Source organism: Lycorma delicatula, chromosome 8 (assembly GCF_047948215.1).
Source record: "Lycorma delicatula isolate Av1 chromosome 8, ASM4794821v1, whole genome shotgun sequence".
NCBI classification, from domain to species: Eukaryota; Metazoa; Arthropoda; class Insecta; order Hemiptera; family Fulgoridae; genus Lycorma; species Lycorma delicatula.
In genome coordinates this window covers 43,627,172-43,645,907 of record NC_134462.1, presented here as the reverse complement: position 1 = coordinate 43,645,907, position 18,736 = coordinate 43,627,172, and the positions used below count along the sequence as shown (strand labels likewise).

General features: G+C 29.2%; 1 protein-coding gene across 1 annotated transcript; it reads right to left on the bottom strand.

The window, feature by feature from the left end:
• Window positions 1-4,787: 4,787 nt before the first annotated feature.
• Pgls (6-phosphogluconolactonase) lies at window positions 4,788-16,082 on the bottom strand. Its single transcript, XM_075373341.1, has 4 exons — window positions 15,868-16,082; window positions 15,343-15,543; window positions 10,877-11,160; window positions 4,788-5,087 (listed from the first exon to the last, which is right to left on the bottom strand). Exons 1-4 carry the CDS (start codon window positions 15,995-15,997, stop codon window positions 4,986-4,988), a joined length of 717 nt encoding a protein of 238 aa, XP_075229456.1. The 5' UTR covers window positions 15,998-16,082; the 3' UTR covers window positions 4,788-4,985.
• Between the last annotated feature and the right edge of the window lie 2,654 nt (window positions 16,083-18,736).

The following is an 18,736-nucleotide window of genomic DNA, read 5'->3' as shown; positions in this document are numbered from 1 at the left end:
TCATGACTGTTTGCTGATTATAGTATTCTCCTTTACTATTATACTTTACTCAAGTATACTCCTGTATCAGTATACTTTGAGAATACTGATAACTAGCAAATAGTCATGACTGCTTAATCATTTTAATTTTTTGTCTTTAAATTATTTTATTCTTTTGATGATTCTCTAAGGACTGAAAGATCTAGAGAAACACATTTAATTTGCTGGTAAGGTGGATTTTCACTTTTTTGATAATTTTTAATAATTTATTAAAATATATTAGCGGTAACCATGTTTGATAAATTGATACTTACTTCCTTGTAACTGATTCTGAAAATGTTAGCACTAAGTCAATACACAACCACATTAACAACAACCTTGCTGCAGGTAACTTTACTAAAGATATGTTAGTTTACTAAAGACGCATAATGATTTACTAGAAATTCCAAAAATATTCAATTGGAAGCCATAAGAAATAAATATTACTGTGGTATTTATTTATCCATTCTTTTGCTTTGTTTGTTGACTGGAAAATGTCATTGTTTCCTCTGCAGGATCTTAAATTGTACTAATTTGTAATATTAAGCATCACAATGTCATTATAATCTAGAGATCTTATTTACTCAACATTTATGCTTATACTGCTGTTTCAAGCTTATACTGTCAATTCAGATCTGCCCAATAAATATTCCAATAAATATATATGCACTCTGGTTTGGAATTAGCCTACCATAACTCAATCCATTTAAATCAGCTATGTATTAGCTTTTCTTTATCACTTGAAGAGGTTTTTTGTGAGATTTTGAGTAATGAGATATCTTGAGAAAAAAATTAGTCGTAGGCAATTTAACTCGTAGGTCAAAGAAGTGGTTCAGTCCCAGGACAGCAGAGGAAGTCAGTATAATGTTAAGAGTCCTAGATGTAATACCTAAAATTTGCTTTAACATCAGTTATCTTCATCGTTGGCTGTTTAGTTAAAATGCACAATATTCAATTCTCGAAACATTCAGTGCTTAAGGTGGATGATCACAAGTTGTACCACTGAGCCTGTATAGGATATTACACTGGCTCAGCTTCCCAGCTTCATTTTTTTATGACAGTGAGGAATCTCTTATACCTTTTTCCAGAGTGGAATGCCACAAAATTTTACCATTTAATTCTTTGTATGTTAGTTTACTATTTAAGTGAAAATATGAAACCATTATTTTACTGATATTAGGACAAAGCCTCCTATGTTTAACAATACTTCTCATACTTAGTCAAATCATTTTTCAGTGTTATTTTTGTTATTACCAATTCTTTATGTGGGAAACCTGAATCAGATCATAGTGTAGAACACTTCAGCTGTAATTTTTAGGAGATAACAGGTATCAGACAACAGAAATGATAGTACTGTTCTTGAGCCCTTTATTTAGTTTCCTTTTTTCTCTAGCCTTTTCAGTTAATAAACTTGAAACTTTCTGTTGTTTACAATAATATTTATGAGATGTCCCATATTTACTACATAAGTTTAAGAAGTTTATACATCAAAACATCATCCTAAAATGTAACCACGGCAGCAACAATATATAAATACAATGTAGACAGTACTTAATTCCAAGAGCAAACTTGTTTTCTATAGCCTATCTTTGCTATTAGTAGATGTACTTTGTAAGATCACCATATAATAAACATTAAATACTATTCATTCATTCATCTTGCAAAATCTTCCTTAGTACCGTATATTCTAATTAAATTAATATCAAAAGGGCAATTTCTTTTATACTCTGGCCACATTAACAAATATTCATTACAGTCTGTATTAAAGTTCTAGGATTTTAGAAATGAAAGCTCTTCTATTTTTATGAGAATAAATATTCAGGGCTTTGCCTACTGTTTGCTTCTTCCACTCCATTTCACAAACTACTTGGCATTCAATACACAAACGGATTCAATCTGACAACAAATCAATTGTGTAGACCAGTGCTCGGTTTAATCGAGCAGATTCATTCAGAGGCATATTTAAATGTTGTGAACATCTGTTCACATTAAAGAAGGAAGGTTCAGTGCAGCACCTTCCAAACTGGTGCTGCATATTAACAATGAAGAAGGATCTAATAAGATTGCTAGATGTACAAGGCCTGTCCAGAAAGTAATGTCATACTTTTATTGTGAAGCAACTGTACATTGCAGCGCTCTGTATCATCTGCCAGACTTGATGGTGGTGTAAGTCAACTACTGAGCGAGTACTTGTTCAGTTGTCTGCGAACACTAGGAGGTGAAGGACAGGTGATTTTATAAACCTCAGTTTCATCTCAAGTAGAAGTTGCAATGTAGCACTCGCTGGAACAAAGATACACTATCAAGTATTGTGTGAAACTTGGCAAGTCTGCAGCAGAAACCTTTTCAGTGGTTCAACAAGCCTTCGGGGATGAGTGTTTATCACAAAAGCAAGACTACAGATGGTACAAGGCGTTTATGTAAAGCCATGAAGAGGTAGACAACAAAACCTGCACTGAATGTCTGTGAACCTCAAATGAGTCTTCCTTTAATGGCTGATGTGTTAAATATTCCAAAACTATCATCCATGAGATTGTAACTAAGGATTTGCAAATGAGAAAAGTGTGCATGAAGCTTGTTCCAAGAATTCTGACCGATGACCAAAAATCTCGCTGAGTGGAAATTTGTCAAGATGTTTTGTAAATGTGTGAAAATAACCCTCACTTTATGGACAATGTTATCACTCGTGATGAATTGTGGATATGACCCTGAAACAAAGAGGCAAAGTGCTGAGTGGCACACCTCAACAAATCAAAGATCAAGACCATGGTCATTGTTTTTTGACATCAGGGAAATCATCCACTGTGAGTTTGTACCTCCCTGGACGACCACTAACTGGCAATTTTACGTAGAAGTCCTCAAGAGACAGAGGATCCAGCACGTCAGACCAGACATCAGTGGCGATCGGAAACTTCACCATGACAATGCACCAACCCACACTCCCTTCATCGTGACCAACTACCTGGCCAAATCTAACGTGGCAACGCTGCCCCAGCCACTCTACAGTCCCGACTTGGCTCCCACAGACTTCTTTTTGTTTCCCAGTTTGAAATTTCCTCTGAAAAGATATCATTACAGAACAATTGACGAGTAAAAGCAGCTTGTGAAATGGCTTTAAATGCACTTCCTAAACAGGCCTTCCAGGATGCCTTTGCAGATTGGAAATCCCACTGGCAAAGATGTATTGATGGGAAGAACAATATTTTAAGAATTTTAATGTACAGGTATTATTATTCTTATTATGTAAATAAATGGTTTTTTTCACACTTGTAGACTTTGTAACATTACTTTCCGGACAAACCTTGTAAAACAATGAGAATCAATCAAGCGTACTTTGGAAAATGTTGACCTTATGTCAGCAGCTACATCTTTAGCCACTGGTGGTATTCTACTATTTGAAAGCAAAATTCAAATTCATAGAGAAGTGCAGCACTGTTTCTTTGTTTGACTATATAAGAGTGGAGATAAAACACATCAGTACAGTCCAGGCTAAGTTTTACTGAACAAAGTGACATGCTTGTCAATCTGCAATAAATATTGTCATTTTAAAATAGGTTATTGTATTTTTTGTAACCTGTAATTTCTTTCTGATTGTGATAATAACAAAAATATTAATTTACATTACTGTATTCATAAATGAAATAAATTTAACCTGTAATTAATTACAATAATTTAAGTAAACGTTTTCACTAAAATGGTACCACAGTTCAAAGTATTATATTAAAATTTGATAGTAATAATTTTGACATACAGGCCAGTGGAAATCACAACAAGTTTCATATAGCTGTGTAATAAAAATAACAATTTTATATTAATTTACTAGCCTCTGCTTCATATCAAATTTTCTTGAAATCAATTAATGTAGACCTGCTTAAGTTTAGCATTCTACAAGCATGTTTTGTCGCTTGCACAAGAGGCACCAATAATTTATTTTTTTCTTCGTCTATGAACTCAATAACATTAAACACGAGTTAATGCGTTTTACTGCAAAGAGGTTATGCGCATTCACTTGACCATGACTACTTTTAAATAAAAACTGTTGGAATTTCCAATGCAAAGAACAGAGAATATTTGTTTTTATTAGTAATAACACGACTTCAAATTATGTAATGTTTATAATTACACGTCTATGTTAAATGTTTAACCCATAATTCTACGACTCACACACGTCTCTGTCATAATCATTACTTAAGAAATTCATAAAATCATACTTAAGAAATAATCATTATCTAAGAAATTTATACTTTATTTACTTGTATATACTTTTTTTAGTACAATATATTTTCATCATGATTGTTTTTTAAAGTATATTGACTAAGAAAACAACTGCTCTTATTACAAAATAACAGAGCAAAAGTTAAAATTCATTTATATAAAAATAGCTGTAATTAAGCAGAAGTAAAACTGATGTTTTATTATTAAACAGTAAAATTAAAATTACATAAATTAATTCATTAATATAAATAAAGCCTAATAAATAATAGAATGTTATGTAACACTATCATGATGTGTCTCTGCATCCAAACACGCAGGCAATGTTTAAAACAGCAATCTTATCTCACAACAGACTTTACTGGTACCACTGGAACATGACTGTACACAGCAGTAGTTTGTAAACTCTACAAATGTGCACTTCGCTTTGTCAAGTAGTAATTATGTCCTACAATTGGGCATGAGAGTGAACAAAACAAATAGTCTGTAGATTATATAGTTTAGTTTTTATAAGAATTAAGAAAAGGAAAATTTTACAGTATGAAAATTAATATATCTAAGTTTTTATTAAAATAAAATTTTAATCTTTGTAATAAACACTAAAAATAATCATTACAGCACAGAAAACTATAAATAAAAACATGATATTTCAACAATACAGCTAATATTGATCTGATACATTATTTGTCGCAATAATTCATTACACACAATGCACTTTGGAATGCAGACAGGAAAGATTATTAATTTTTTGACCGTTATAATAATTCTGCTGCACCTTTGTCCAATATCCAGTATGCTTTACCATTTGTTGGTTTAACTCGACCAGCAGGTAACGGCTCTTTGTCTTTTAATATTTTCTGAAATCATATATTGAAGGTTAACACAATCTGATATTCATACTTGGAAAGCTTTAAAAGTTATTAAAATAAAATTTCAATGTTAACGTGATTGAGACTATTGTAATATAAATTTTACAGCTGAATAAAAAATAATGATAATAGTAATACATCAGTAAACGTGTAATAAAGATCAATTTTTTTTAACCTAATGTAAAAGGATAAATTATTTATTTTATAAAAATATAATTTCACCATATTAAATCCTGATTGATATAAAAACATAATTTACGCACTACTCATATAACTAACAAAAAAACAGATGATGACTGATTTTTCAAAATGTAATCATGCATCTTGTTAAAACATTTTTTTAAATATCATTAGTTTTCCTGGAACAGAAAACTGCATGAGCATTATTTGATAGTTTTTGACATTTTATTCTTATTTAACAGTATCCTATTTTCTTAAAGGATATTCAAGTGATATGGAACCATTATGTTTAACAATCATTATTCTGGTACTAATCAAATCGTAAAAATTTTGCATTATGAAAAGGCATGTATAATTATTACATTTAATGAATACAATGAATAAACCATTAAACATATGCTCACCATTTAAGAACTTATTTGTAAATCTCTTAACTTTTTCTTTAAATTTTCCATAATGTCTACTTTGGCTGCTATAAAACAAACAGGATATGCTAAAACTTTTCAGTCTAGTTTGTTTAACTTAGGTCATCTACCGAGAGTAGTTTATTACATATGGTTTCAATCATTGTGATTTCACCTCCCTTCAAATCCGTCAATTTTCAGGATGCTATAACCTGTTAATAGAGTCATCAGGTTTTATAGCATGCATTTTACTGCCTTATCCAGGATCTCAGATCAACATAAAACCGAACCTATAATGTAACTGCTGCAGAATCGATAGGTTAATAGAATGAAATTTTATGAATGGTACGGATAAATTAAATAAGAAAAACATAAAATGTAATTTAAATGTTACATTTATTTACCTTACTGTAACAAAAGATTTTCAAAATGACCACCCTAGGCATCGATGCACTTTTGTGCTTGATTGATCATATTGAGAGTCGTCTGATGCAAAACGTTGATGTCAATTGCATTGATTTCTTGTTGAATGTTTACCTTCAGTTCAATATTGTGCGGACTAGATGCAGAAACTCTTCTTTAAGTAGCCCCAAAAGAAAATATCGTAAGTAGACAACTCTGGGGAATGTGGAGGCCACCATCCTCTGCTGACAGCTCGTTCATTTGTGAAAGCTGCATGAACACGATTCAGTGACATGTTGCTCTGTCTTGTTGGAAGAAGCTGTATTCTCTTTCATTATCAGTTAAATATGCATAGGATTCTTCAGAAATTGTGAGGTAAACTTGTGCATAGACCGGTTAAAAAATATTGGTCCTACTATACGATTACTGGAGATGGCAAACCAAACACTAATGTTCTCATCGTGAAGTGGACACTTGAATATCTTGTGAGGATTCCTCGCCATCCAATACGAAGGCTAACAACCATCAATAAATCTCTACCACATAACCCCAGAAAAGGAAAAAGTTGGTAGAAAAAATATTTTCAAATAATAAATTTATATTCAAGAGTTAAAATCACCTATCAGTACACAAATAAATAACAAGTGAGGTTATAAAAAAAACAAAGAATAAATCTAAGTAAAAAATAATCACGTTTGTCAACACACTTTCATGACAAATATAGATAATTAAAAAAAATATTGGTTGTTTATGTATCTTATCCGATAGATATTCAAGAATGAAAATTTAAACTAAATGTACAACCTCCAGTATCTGTGAAGTCCAGTATCGAGTAAAACTCTGTTAGGAAGTCTTGTGACATGATATTACAAATTGAGTCTCATGGTTCATTAGAATAATTTTTTGAGATTCTATTTAATAGTTCGTAGCTTAAATAGCATTATTAATAAATTATGTGTAGTTAAACTGTTAATAATTCCAGTCTTATTCTCTTTTTAAGAACTCTTACCTCAAATCTCATAATTAATTTATTAATATTAGGTCTTCTTAAATTACATTAAATATATTGCTCTTAAATTAAACCCACCAGGTTAGTTTAGTGGTTAAACTCATGATCACAAAATCAACTGATTCTTGAAGTTGAGAGTTCTAAGGTTAAAATTCTTGTAAAAGCAGTTACTTTTATACGGATTTGATAGCTAGACTGTGGATACTGGTGTTTTTTGGGGATTAGGTTTCAATTAATCACACATCTCAGGGGTGGTTGACCCGAATCTGTTTGATTACATGTTTGCCAGTAAATTTATAGATATAATGCAACTACGTCAGGCCTGGATAGGCAGTAGCAGTAGTTGGATTTTCCTACACAAATACACACCAGATCAGCAGTTGCTGGAAAACTGGTAGGAGAAAAATAAAATAATTGTTCTTAAATTACATTAACATTCTTAATTCAATTGAGGCTTGTAAGATAGTGAAATTGACAAGTATTGATAAAAGCCTACTCAGTGGTGTTTTGTAAATGTAAATTAAATTTACATATAATATATTTTGATTCCAAAATGTCAAATAAATAACCAAAAATTATGAAAACTTTTCTTTTTAAAATAATGTTATTTATTGATGTTTTTGGGACAGGGACATACAGATGGTTCTTGGTAAGATTTTTACAGCCATTTTTTTTTTGTGACACCAACTTACAAATAGGAATAAGGAACAAAAATTTTTAATTACTAAATAATGCTATTCCCAACCAAGAATTGAATTCAAAACACTTCATAATGAAGGTTGGAACCAGTGATGGTAAGAAATTCAAATCTACAGATAAATTTAAACCAGTATCCAATGTATTGTTTAACTACTTTCATGGTATACATTTCTTCAACAATAATTTTTTATAACATTAATAAATGTTAAATAGGTAGAAAATGTTAAAACTACTTCCTAATAATCATTTTCAAATTTTAATTGAACATTATTATTTTTACTTCCTTGTAGTATTGTGATCGCAAAAATATTCGGTTTTCTGATTTCAATGAAAATATCCATTTTGACCAATTTCGCCATGACATCCGTACGTATCTTGCATAACTCAAAAATGATTAGCCCCAGGATGTTAAAATTTTGGATTTAGGACTGTTGTAACATCTAGTTGTGCAACTACCCTTTTGATTGCAATAAACTAAACCAAAAATATCCAAAAAATCTAAAAAAATTTGGATTTTGGACTTTTCATAACTGGAGTAATAAGCCTTCATTGAGAGCTTTTCAATGATAAATAATAAGTGGTGCTTATTTTCATTTGTTCCAGAGTTGTAGACAAATAAAATTTTAATAAATGAAATATTTGGATCTTACAAGGGAAGGTACATCAGTTCAAATTAGACTTCGTCTCCTTTTTTTTAATGTAAATAAATTGATTTATTAATAATTATTGACCCATTATAGTAAACAAATGTTTAAAATAAATAAGAAAATATGAAAAAATCATAAGTTATTGGTGAAATAAAATTTTATGGACATATAAAAAAGTGTATATGTAATTTAATAGGCATATTACATATGAGTATATGTAATAGATTTGATGAAACATCTGATAATTTAATATTAATTGAAAATTATAATTGAGAATCGTATTATTTTTGGATTAATTTCTGTTTAATTTCATCTACATTAAAGTTAACTACAGAGTGACTGAAAAATAGACCCTCAAAAGAACATATACACTGAGGCATGCGTGCCTGATCTTTAATAAATTGCAAAAAATTCTTATCTTTTAGTTGATTACTCCTCTGATATTGTCAGACAATATTCTCCCTACGAGAGAGATGATCATTTCGTTTATTTGTTTTTTGTTGCCAATTATTTAACCGCTCTTTGGTTTGATATAATTCTTCTGATCTTAGTTTGTTCTCTGGTTTTCAAATTTTCTTTCTCTTTATATTCATCATCCACTCTTAATGTTTTTATTCTTTCTTTGGTTTTAACATTTTCTTCCTCATTATATTTATCATCTCTTCATTTTTTTATTGTTCCCTTGTTCTCAACATTTTTTTCCTCTTCTTATTCATCTTGTTGTTTTTGAGATATTTCTTCATGTTATCTTTCTTTTTCCTGTATGATTGTTTCTTTTTCATTTTTGATTATTCACCTAATAATCCAATAATAAAAACTGAATATTTTACACCATAAAGTCAAAATTAACATTTGTAACCAGTATACAGGACCACTAAACAAAATAGTTTAATTATTATTAACTTTTATTTATACAACACACCAGAAATCTGAAACTTTTGTTAATCAGCAACTCAAGGAGAAACAAATAATACTGATCTAGTAATACAAGTAATAAAGAGATTCTACTCTATCCTAATATTTAATGTAAGATTGTTGAATTATAACAGTTGCATAAATATATGATGTTAATAAAAATTTATATTTCAGCAATTGTGTAACTGTCCACTTTATTAAAGAACTGGAGGATTGTATCTCATTTTCAAATGAAATGTTTAAATGAAGTGCTGCAAAAAATCTGTAATTTAATAGGTGTACAAGAAAATGTGATCTGCATATCAGATTTTCTTATCAAGTAATGAGTAGTTTTGCAGATAATGGGATATATATAAATTTATTATTAATTTATAAATTAATGATATAATATCAATTTCATTATTCTTTTTATAGCTCTCTGTTTATCTATCTATAAAAAATATAAACCAAATTAAATTATAATCACACAGAGTTTATTTTTTGTATCAATAATTGTAATTATGATTTAAGGTAATTATGATTAAAGTTTATTTTTATTTAAATATTAAATGTTATCAAATAATATTTTTATTAGAATTATTATTAACTGATATTATATATATATCTGACCAAATAAAGTTCTTCAGTTAATTCACTGTTGTGTAGTTTAAGGCTGTATTTATAATAGAATAAATTCCTTTTTTCTATTAAGGATGGATTAATATGCAGTTATTGTTACTGCAAGAACTGGGTTTCTTTAAACTCCTTTTTATTTTTGATAATGTCAATATTCAAGAAATTTACTTTATATTTTTCTATTTGCAATGTGAACTATATTTTTATGAAAAGTCTTTCAATATATTTATTAATAAAAAAAATACTATCTACATAAGTGATCCAAGGTTTAATTAATTTTATATGCATTTATGAAAAAAACTGGTATGTATTTATCCAAAGTATTTCAAGAATGTGTAAAGAAGAATAATTTGTTTAAAGTTATTTATTAACTCATATTGCAGCTATAGTTTGTATTTTAATACACTATTTACAAATTAGGTTTTTACCTAAGTTTTTTTCACATAAATAAACCAAATCTGTAAGGATCCTTTCCCTTGCAAAAGTTCAATCATGGTACAGTTATACCATAAATTGTAAATATTTTACAAATATTCTAGTATGGGAAAAAATAAATACATATAGTAAAAATAACTCAGATTATAATAACCAACTTTATCTACATAATAAATTATGTAACACATTTTTTCAATACCATGATGAAGAGAATTTCTATTTATTATTATATTTAGATCATTTAACAATGAAATTCCATGTAAAGCAGTCAATCATCAAATATTAACAGCAGAATAATATAACTATAGACTAGAAATGGCATACCATTTCACAATTAATTACTTCCACAAAATAATCTAAATTGTCATACATTTGTATTAAAGATAAAGGAAATTTAAGGTTCACAAATATCTATCCTATTGTAATTAACTTCTGTAAAACAGGATAAATAAGGATTAAAGAAAAACATACCTTAATCATTGGAGCTTTTCCTTTACCAGCAGCAGCAAATATACAGCATTCAGCGTTGTTAATAACAGGAAATGTAAGTGTAATTCTTGAAGGTGGAGGCTTTGGAGAATCGGTAATTGGCGCAACCCAAACTGAATGTTCATCAAGTAATCGATGACCTGGAAATAAGGAACAGGTATGTCCATCTGGTCCCATACCTAACAGCAACGTGTCAAAACGTGGAAGTGAATCTGGAGGAAAGTAGACGGCCATTTTTGTAATATAATCCTTCGCTGCTTTTTCAGCTGTAAAATGCATTGAACCATTTTTAGTTAAATCAAGAAATCTGTACATCTTCATTTGATGATGATCAGTCAAAAGAAAACTAAACAACTGATTATTAGCCAGAAAGGAAAGGGAATATATACAGCTCGAACAGGAATATATAAAGCAAATGTTTAGGTACTTAAAAAGAATGTATGAGGTGGCTAAAACATAATGCACACTGGAATGTGATGGGAGATCAAAATGTTGCACCAAGTGACAGGTATTGACATTTTTTAGTTTCGTTTTCTTAGTATAATAACATTCCATTCTAGCACTCTCATTTCTATATCACATTAAGAATTCAAGTATCCTGTTATGTAAACGCATCTAAAACAACATGCAGTGATTGAATATTTAACAGCTGAAAAAGTGAAAGCTAGCAACATTCATTGTCATCTAAAAGCTATTTATAGAGATACAAGTGTTGATTGAAGTGCTGTGTGTACTGAACAATGAGATTTCATGCATCAGAAACTGGTAGAGTGAATATTGACGATAACCTAACATTGGCTACCAGTTTCTGTGACTGGTGGAAACACCTTCCTTTTGGTACTGCTAAAACTCCTTAGGAGAAGTGTATGTCACGTTTGATGAATCCAATGAACCGATAATTGTACAGTACAATAATGCTTGACCATTTACTTTGTGTACAATCGCCAAGGCTCTTGTGAAATTGAAATATGAAAGTATTTTGCAAACATATTCACTAGATATGGCAATCTGTGGTTTTTTTCTTACTTTACTTAATATTTACTTCACCATTGATGATCAGTTCATCATCAAACGGAAAGACTGCCAGCATTCTTCCTTAATGGAAAATTGCAGAGAACTGGCAGAAATGTGTAGGTGGAAAGGACAGATATTTATGCTTGGAAAGATCATTAGTAAATGCTGAGAATTTAATATCAGAGCCCCTGTTTATTTGTTGAATTTAGCAAGGCATATAACAGTATAACAAAAAATAAGTATGAAATGCAATGAAAAGAATAGGGACACCTGCGAAACTGATAAATCTTATGAAATTGTGTATTGGAGAGGCCAAATGCACTGTGAAAGTGCAGGGGAAAACTATAGATATCTTCCAGGTAGAAACAGAGGTGCAACAGACTGATGTTATCTCACCAGCTCTATTTAACCTTGTTCTAAACAGTCATGAAGCCTGTACTTGAGCGAAATACTGGAATTAAGGCTGGTCGGAAAAAAAAAGTCAATGCTCTTGATTTTGCTTATGATATAGTGCAAATGAAAAGGACATGAGAGAGATGTTTTAAGCTTTTGGTAGAAAAGGCACAAATATGGTAGGATTAAAAATAAACACTTCAAAGTGACTGCAAGAGAAGACAATGGTGAAAAATTCTTAAGAAAAAATTAAAAAACTTTAAGAAAATAGTCCTTCAAGTATCTTGGGATGGTGGTAAACAACAGAAATGAGATTGAAATAGAAATAAAGACCAGAGACTATTGACAACAAGATGCCTCTTTGGACTGAGCAGTTTGCTTAAGTCATAAAATCCAAAATCATAAAAATTGGGATAAATAAACTATGAATGAATCCCAAATATGGATGTTGACAAGGAAAATGGAATCCAGATTAAAGTCTTTTAAAAACAGAGCATTATGAAAGATCTATATCCCACTTAGGGATGGTGATCATTGGAGGGGCAGAAAAAATGAAGAACTTTACGAGCTTTTCCAAGAAGCAGACCTAATGGCAGTAATCAAAAAGCAGATGGCTGGGTTGGTTTGAATATGTGTACAAGAAGCGTAAAGAGATGATGAAGGCTGTGATGGAAGGTAAGGACAATGAAAAAAGACCCCTGGGCAGATCAAGAATTAGATAGAGTTGTGTCCAAAATGACTTAAAAACCCTCAAAATGGCAGGGGCACAGTGAGGTGGAGGCAGGTGGTACGTGAGATTATGGTTTGAGAAGCCATCTAAGAAAATATGTAAGATAGAGAACATCTATGGAAATGAATGACACCAGTAAAAATGAAAAGAAACGAGTATGTTCACTATCTTACAAGACTAACAAAGTTTATCTTTAATGCAAACATTAACAAAGTATTTTAATATTTTTCACACTCCTTTATTATATTACCACTAGTTTAAGGTTTAAACAACTTAACCTATAAACAACACAAATTGTTAATAATAAAGTAGAAAACAAATCATTAATAGATAATAACTAAAAAACATTTCATTAGCCTTATCATGATTACATTACAGCAACTTAACAATGTGAAGGTGTTCACATCCATCTATCCATCTTACAGTGTAAGATAGACTGATAGTGTCATAAAAAAACTAAATAATATAAATTATATTAATATGATTAAATAATCCATACAGCCAAAATTATTATTGGCAGGTTTGCGATTATTTTTATTTTGATATTAACAATCATGGTTCATTGATTAACAAAATAACAATAATAATTATTTATTGGCAAATACATGGTGATATCCAATTTAGGTTATATAAGTTAGGGTTAGTTATATAAGAAGGTTATATAAGTACAATTCTCTACATCAACAGGTTTTGGGGATTAAAATATTGCAAAGTTGAACTGTAAATTTTCAAACAGGAAAATCAAAATTTCAAATTTTTCATTCTTCAAAAATTACCTTTGAAGCTAATTTTTACCATCGAATCTTTTAAATTTGTGTCATTATATCAAAAATAAACTTTGTAAAGAGGCAGAAATGTTTTCTATGATAAATAGCAGTAATAATATGGAAACATTGTAATTTTTTACAATTTTTCTACATAAATTTTTCAATATTTTTTTCTCCATGTAAAATGCCAAGAAAGAAAAATAACAAAATTAATTATTTTAAGAAGGTAAAGAAATTAATATTAGCTCCTAATAGTACTGTGAGAAAAAACTTGACTTCAGCAATTCACATTAAAAAAATTCCCTACCCAGAGCTCTTCTTATATAAGAATATGACAAGCTACAAACATTTAAAATATAAATGTAATACAAAGCTTTTAAAACATAAATATAATTGAACATTAAGATCTGCTAACTATGTGAACAATTACCAAAGGTAACAATTATTACAGCTACTAGGAAACAGATGCAAAACATCTTTTAAAAAAAATTTTAGCCACATATATCTTTTATCATTTGAGTTTGTCCAAAGATCCTAGGCAAATACCAGTAAACATTACTGGCATTTAATTAGATTATAAAAACAGGTTCTCGACACAAAAATATTAACATAACAAGTGTGAAGTATATTACATCCATGCCTATTACAAATATTAATTAAGTCTTAGTGACCAAATTTTAACGTTTTATTACAACATATTCAGTTGGATTTATGAAAACTTGTAATTTTTGAGATGTCCCTTTTTAGTATTTCAGAGTGAATACAGCTGATTTTATGCAACTTTCAATATTTAGAGGCTTTAAAACAGTAAAAATATGACTCTCACACAGATTCAGAATTTTCAGCAAGTAGTCTCATAGAAGGTGTCAGTCCCCATTAAAAAACCTGTATGTATTTTTTCACAAAATATTTGGTTACAAATTTGAGATTTTGTTTGTTATCTCAAACTTCAATTAGTTTGTTGAGCTATTTTCCTCAGTATAAGTCAAAATATGTTCTGAATATAAATTACAGAATGTTTTATGTGCATTAATGTGGTTTTTGTTTAAGTTTTTAGTTATTAAAGTTTTCAAATCTTAAGAGCAAACTTGGCATACACACCAAAACAAGATGGCTATTAAAAAAAATCTCAAACAACCTAAAAATAAAATAACTCTGGCTTTCAACTCTAAAATGTGGAGACTCTGTGATTAGAATAAAAAAAAAATTATTATTATTATTAACCCTTATGCAATGGCATAATTTTTTTAAATGTTCTTGCTACTTTGAACACAAATTTCTAACCCCTGTTTCATTAATCACATTAGAGAGATTTAGTATAACTGCCTATACATCATTTTATTTTATTAAAAAAAAATCTTGTAGCAACCTTTGTAAAATAAAAAATGTTTTAAAAATACACATTTAACAAAAGTAGAAAACATATTAAATCAAATATCACCAATAGGGAACATATGTAATCACCTGATCCAACATATGATTACACTAATTATAAACAAGTTAATAACATTATTTATGAAGTGTTTTTCATGGAATTTACTTACCAGATAAATCAGTGTTTATTGTCACAAACTGGGATTCCTTAAGAGGCACCTTACCAATTAGTGATTTTTTATACTCTCCAAAAGTGGAATCAGCACTTTCAACAGGCACAACACGTTCATCACAGAAAAATAATCTCCATTTTTCCCAATCGGTATTTACTTCTGGTAGTCCTTTGGATAGGAATGTAACAAGAGAGCCTCCTAAAAATATAACCTAATTAAGATCATAAACACAAGGATAAAGTAAAGCAGAAGATTCCTAGCCTCCTTTGGACATGTTCACAAAGTAAAAAATAAGTTATTTTATTTGATTAAAAATTAATAAACAATTAATTTGGCCAATAAATAACCAGTAAATTTGATGCATTCATAATCAATGCAATAGATAATCAAAAACCAATAACTATCTATTTTTAATATTAACTGAGAAATTGTTGGAACAATTCATGTACATTAAATTTCTAAATAAGCACAGCAGGTATATGATCTCGTATGTGGAATGTGAAAAGTAAACATCTATAATACCTGATAAACCAATCTTAAATATTCCATTAACAGCAATAGAGTCATTCGCTTTTTTTTCAATAAGATTTGATAGTTTTTTAATAACTTCTGCTTCATTTTCAACAACGATTACCTCAAATTCTGAAGTCATGGTTGTGTTTGAGGTTAGGTGTGATAACAAGAAACACAGAAGTTTAAACCGTTATGAATGTGTTCATGCCCTACAAAGTCAGAAGGGAGCTTGATCAGATTAAATAGGTTATCGCGTATTTGTTTTTCGTTACGGATCAAGGTTACTGATATTTTAAATTTACGCGCTAAAACAAATCCATAAACAGAAAGAGGTATAAATTTGTTAAAATCAATTAACGTGTATGTTATACAAACTACTATTTTAATTTGCAGTAAATAACTATGCTTATAAACTTTACGTACAATCGCATTGAACACTATCTTTAAATGATGCTAAAAATTTCGGTATAAAAATGGGAGCATGATTATATTTTTCCATGAAAATTTTCTTTGAATTAATTTCATGACGCTTTCATCCATTACTTAATAAAATTGCCTTCAAATCGACTTATCGTAATTTCTATCATGATTAATTAATTAGTTAGAAGATATTCTATTTTATCTCGTTTTCTCCCATAAAATAACTACACGCATAATAGTATTTATAACCTATTAGTCTTATCTTGTAATACTTATCATAGTATAATAATAGTCTTCAATAATTCTTTGCCATACAGGTGTTTTCCTGAGTATTATCTAAGTTTGACTTCGCAGTTAATGTTGAAAGCGAATAAATGACGGGTTCTTGGTGAACATAATATATAAGTTTTTATTTATTAATTCTATCAAGACAAATAAACGCCTAATCAACAGCGATATTTTTTCTTTCTACACATTTTGATAATTAAAAATTTAAAAAAGTTATAAATATTAATCGCTGGTAATTGATTAAGTGTAGAAAATACTCATTACAAAAGAACGTTTCAGTTACTACAATATTTAAAGTTTGCTGCTTTAACGTCAAAATATGATTTTGTGTGATCTATTCATTAAAAAAAAAATCTGTTGACAAAAATCTTTATCACATTAAGATGAAGCAAGCTTTCTTACATGTTTTAAGAATGGTCGTTTTCACGTTCAATAATACAGCTGAACAGAATGTTAAAATTACTTCAGCAGCTTGACGAAATGTGATAAAAATTTGAAATTATTAAATTATATAAACGACTGCTTTCAAAGTACAAATTGCTTGGAGATGCAACTGCATTAATTTAAAAATAATTCCTTAATTTTTTGTCATTTTCGAACATTGAAACATAATAAATACGTCATTAAAGCAAAATAAATACGTAATTAAAGCAATTTTATGTGCACACTAAACATTAATTAAGTTAAATAGCCGTTTATAATTAAGCCTTTCGTAAAAATGTATAATGTCATGAAAAATATTTCTACTCTGACTTTGAAAATGTAATTAAACATTTTTCAAAATCTAATATTTTATTTGTCCACCTTTTCATAGTTCAGGTATTTTTGAGCTCAGTAATATGCAATTTTCAACCTATTAATTTCTCTAGTATGATCCGATAGAGATCAGCTTAAATCATTCATTATGATTAAAATAATGTAAGGAGATAATTTTTACTGTCTTGGAAAAACACAGAATTGCAGCAACCCTGGCGGAAGATTGGAAAATTAAACGTGTAGTGGTATTGCTGACTTATCAGTTGGAGGGGTTTGAGAAGAAGTATTGTACCGTTTGTGTTTTTACCGTTCGTTTATTATAACTGCGTGTTTATTTGTCTAATAAAGATGATAATCTTATTCTGTCAGTGTTAATTACAATTATTTTTTACTGGTCACGAAAACTTAATTGTAAGTATATTTTTTTCGATACTGTTGCAATATTAACAATTATGTAGACAACTTTCAAATAAAACAGAAATTGCTTTTCTTGAAGCGTTTTTTGTATATAATTTTTCAGTCGCCTGTTAAATCAGTGAGCAGAGATTCTCGAAAATGGCATGCATCTTCATATCTTTTGGAAATCTCTTCACAATATATTGTTTTTTAACAAAATTAATTTTGTTTAATTCTGTAAGTTGTTTTTAATTTGATAATTCATACCGTTCAAGCGTTTAATGGCTATGCAAAATTTACATGTGATTTATAAACTTGTGTGTGTTATTTGAATGAGTGTTTTGGACTTTACCGACAGGGTTATTTTTTAAATGTGTAGAAAAAGAGGTTCTCAAATTTTTTTCTTTTATTTCTGGTATGATTGTTTTGCCTTTAGTTTGTATCTTACAACACTAGAGGATTTTCCTGAATTGTTTAGAAATTGATTATAGATTACTCAAAGAATGTTTTTAGCTTATAAAAATTATGATTTTTATCAGCCAAGTATAATTGAAATCCTTCAAAACAGATACTTGATTCTTAAAAAAATCTACTTAAGGTTTGCCTAATGTTAATTAAATTTTCCTATTTATAAGCAAAAATTTTGAAATAATTATGTCTTTAAAACACAAAACTATATTTATAAAATAATATTGATTTAATAAGTTTGCATTCATTTAATTATTTTTTGCTTTATTGAACAAAACAACATTTCACAAAATAGTTACCAATTTTGTAGCCTACTGACCAAAGTTTTATTTCCATAGAATAATATTTTTATAACTTGTTTACAGATAAATTGAAATGACTGAAGGAAATAAAAGAAAATTCTACAGTGTTTGGGTTACAATTTTAGAAGCTAGAAATTTAGCATGGTCAAATGTGAAAACATTTGTTTGCGTTGAAGTAGCTGGTAAAAAGAAGTATGGCAGCATTCGAGGACCTTCTGATCGTCCTTTTTTTAATGAGGCAAATGTTA

Coding starts and splice junctions, on each gene's coding strand:
- Pgls (XM_075373341.1), bottom strand. CDS start 15,997: ATGACTTCAGAATTTGAGGTAATCGTTGTTGAAAATGAAGCAGAAGTT. Junction 15,544..15,867: donor ATTTAAGATTGGTTTATCAG/GTATTATAGATG, acceptor TTATATTTTTAG/GAGGCTCTCTTGTTACATTC. Junction 5,088..10,876: donor GAAAAGCTCCAATGATTAAG/GTATGTTTTTCT, acceptor ATATGATTTCAG/AAAATATTAAAAGACAAAGA.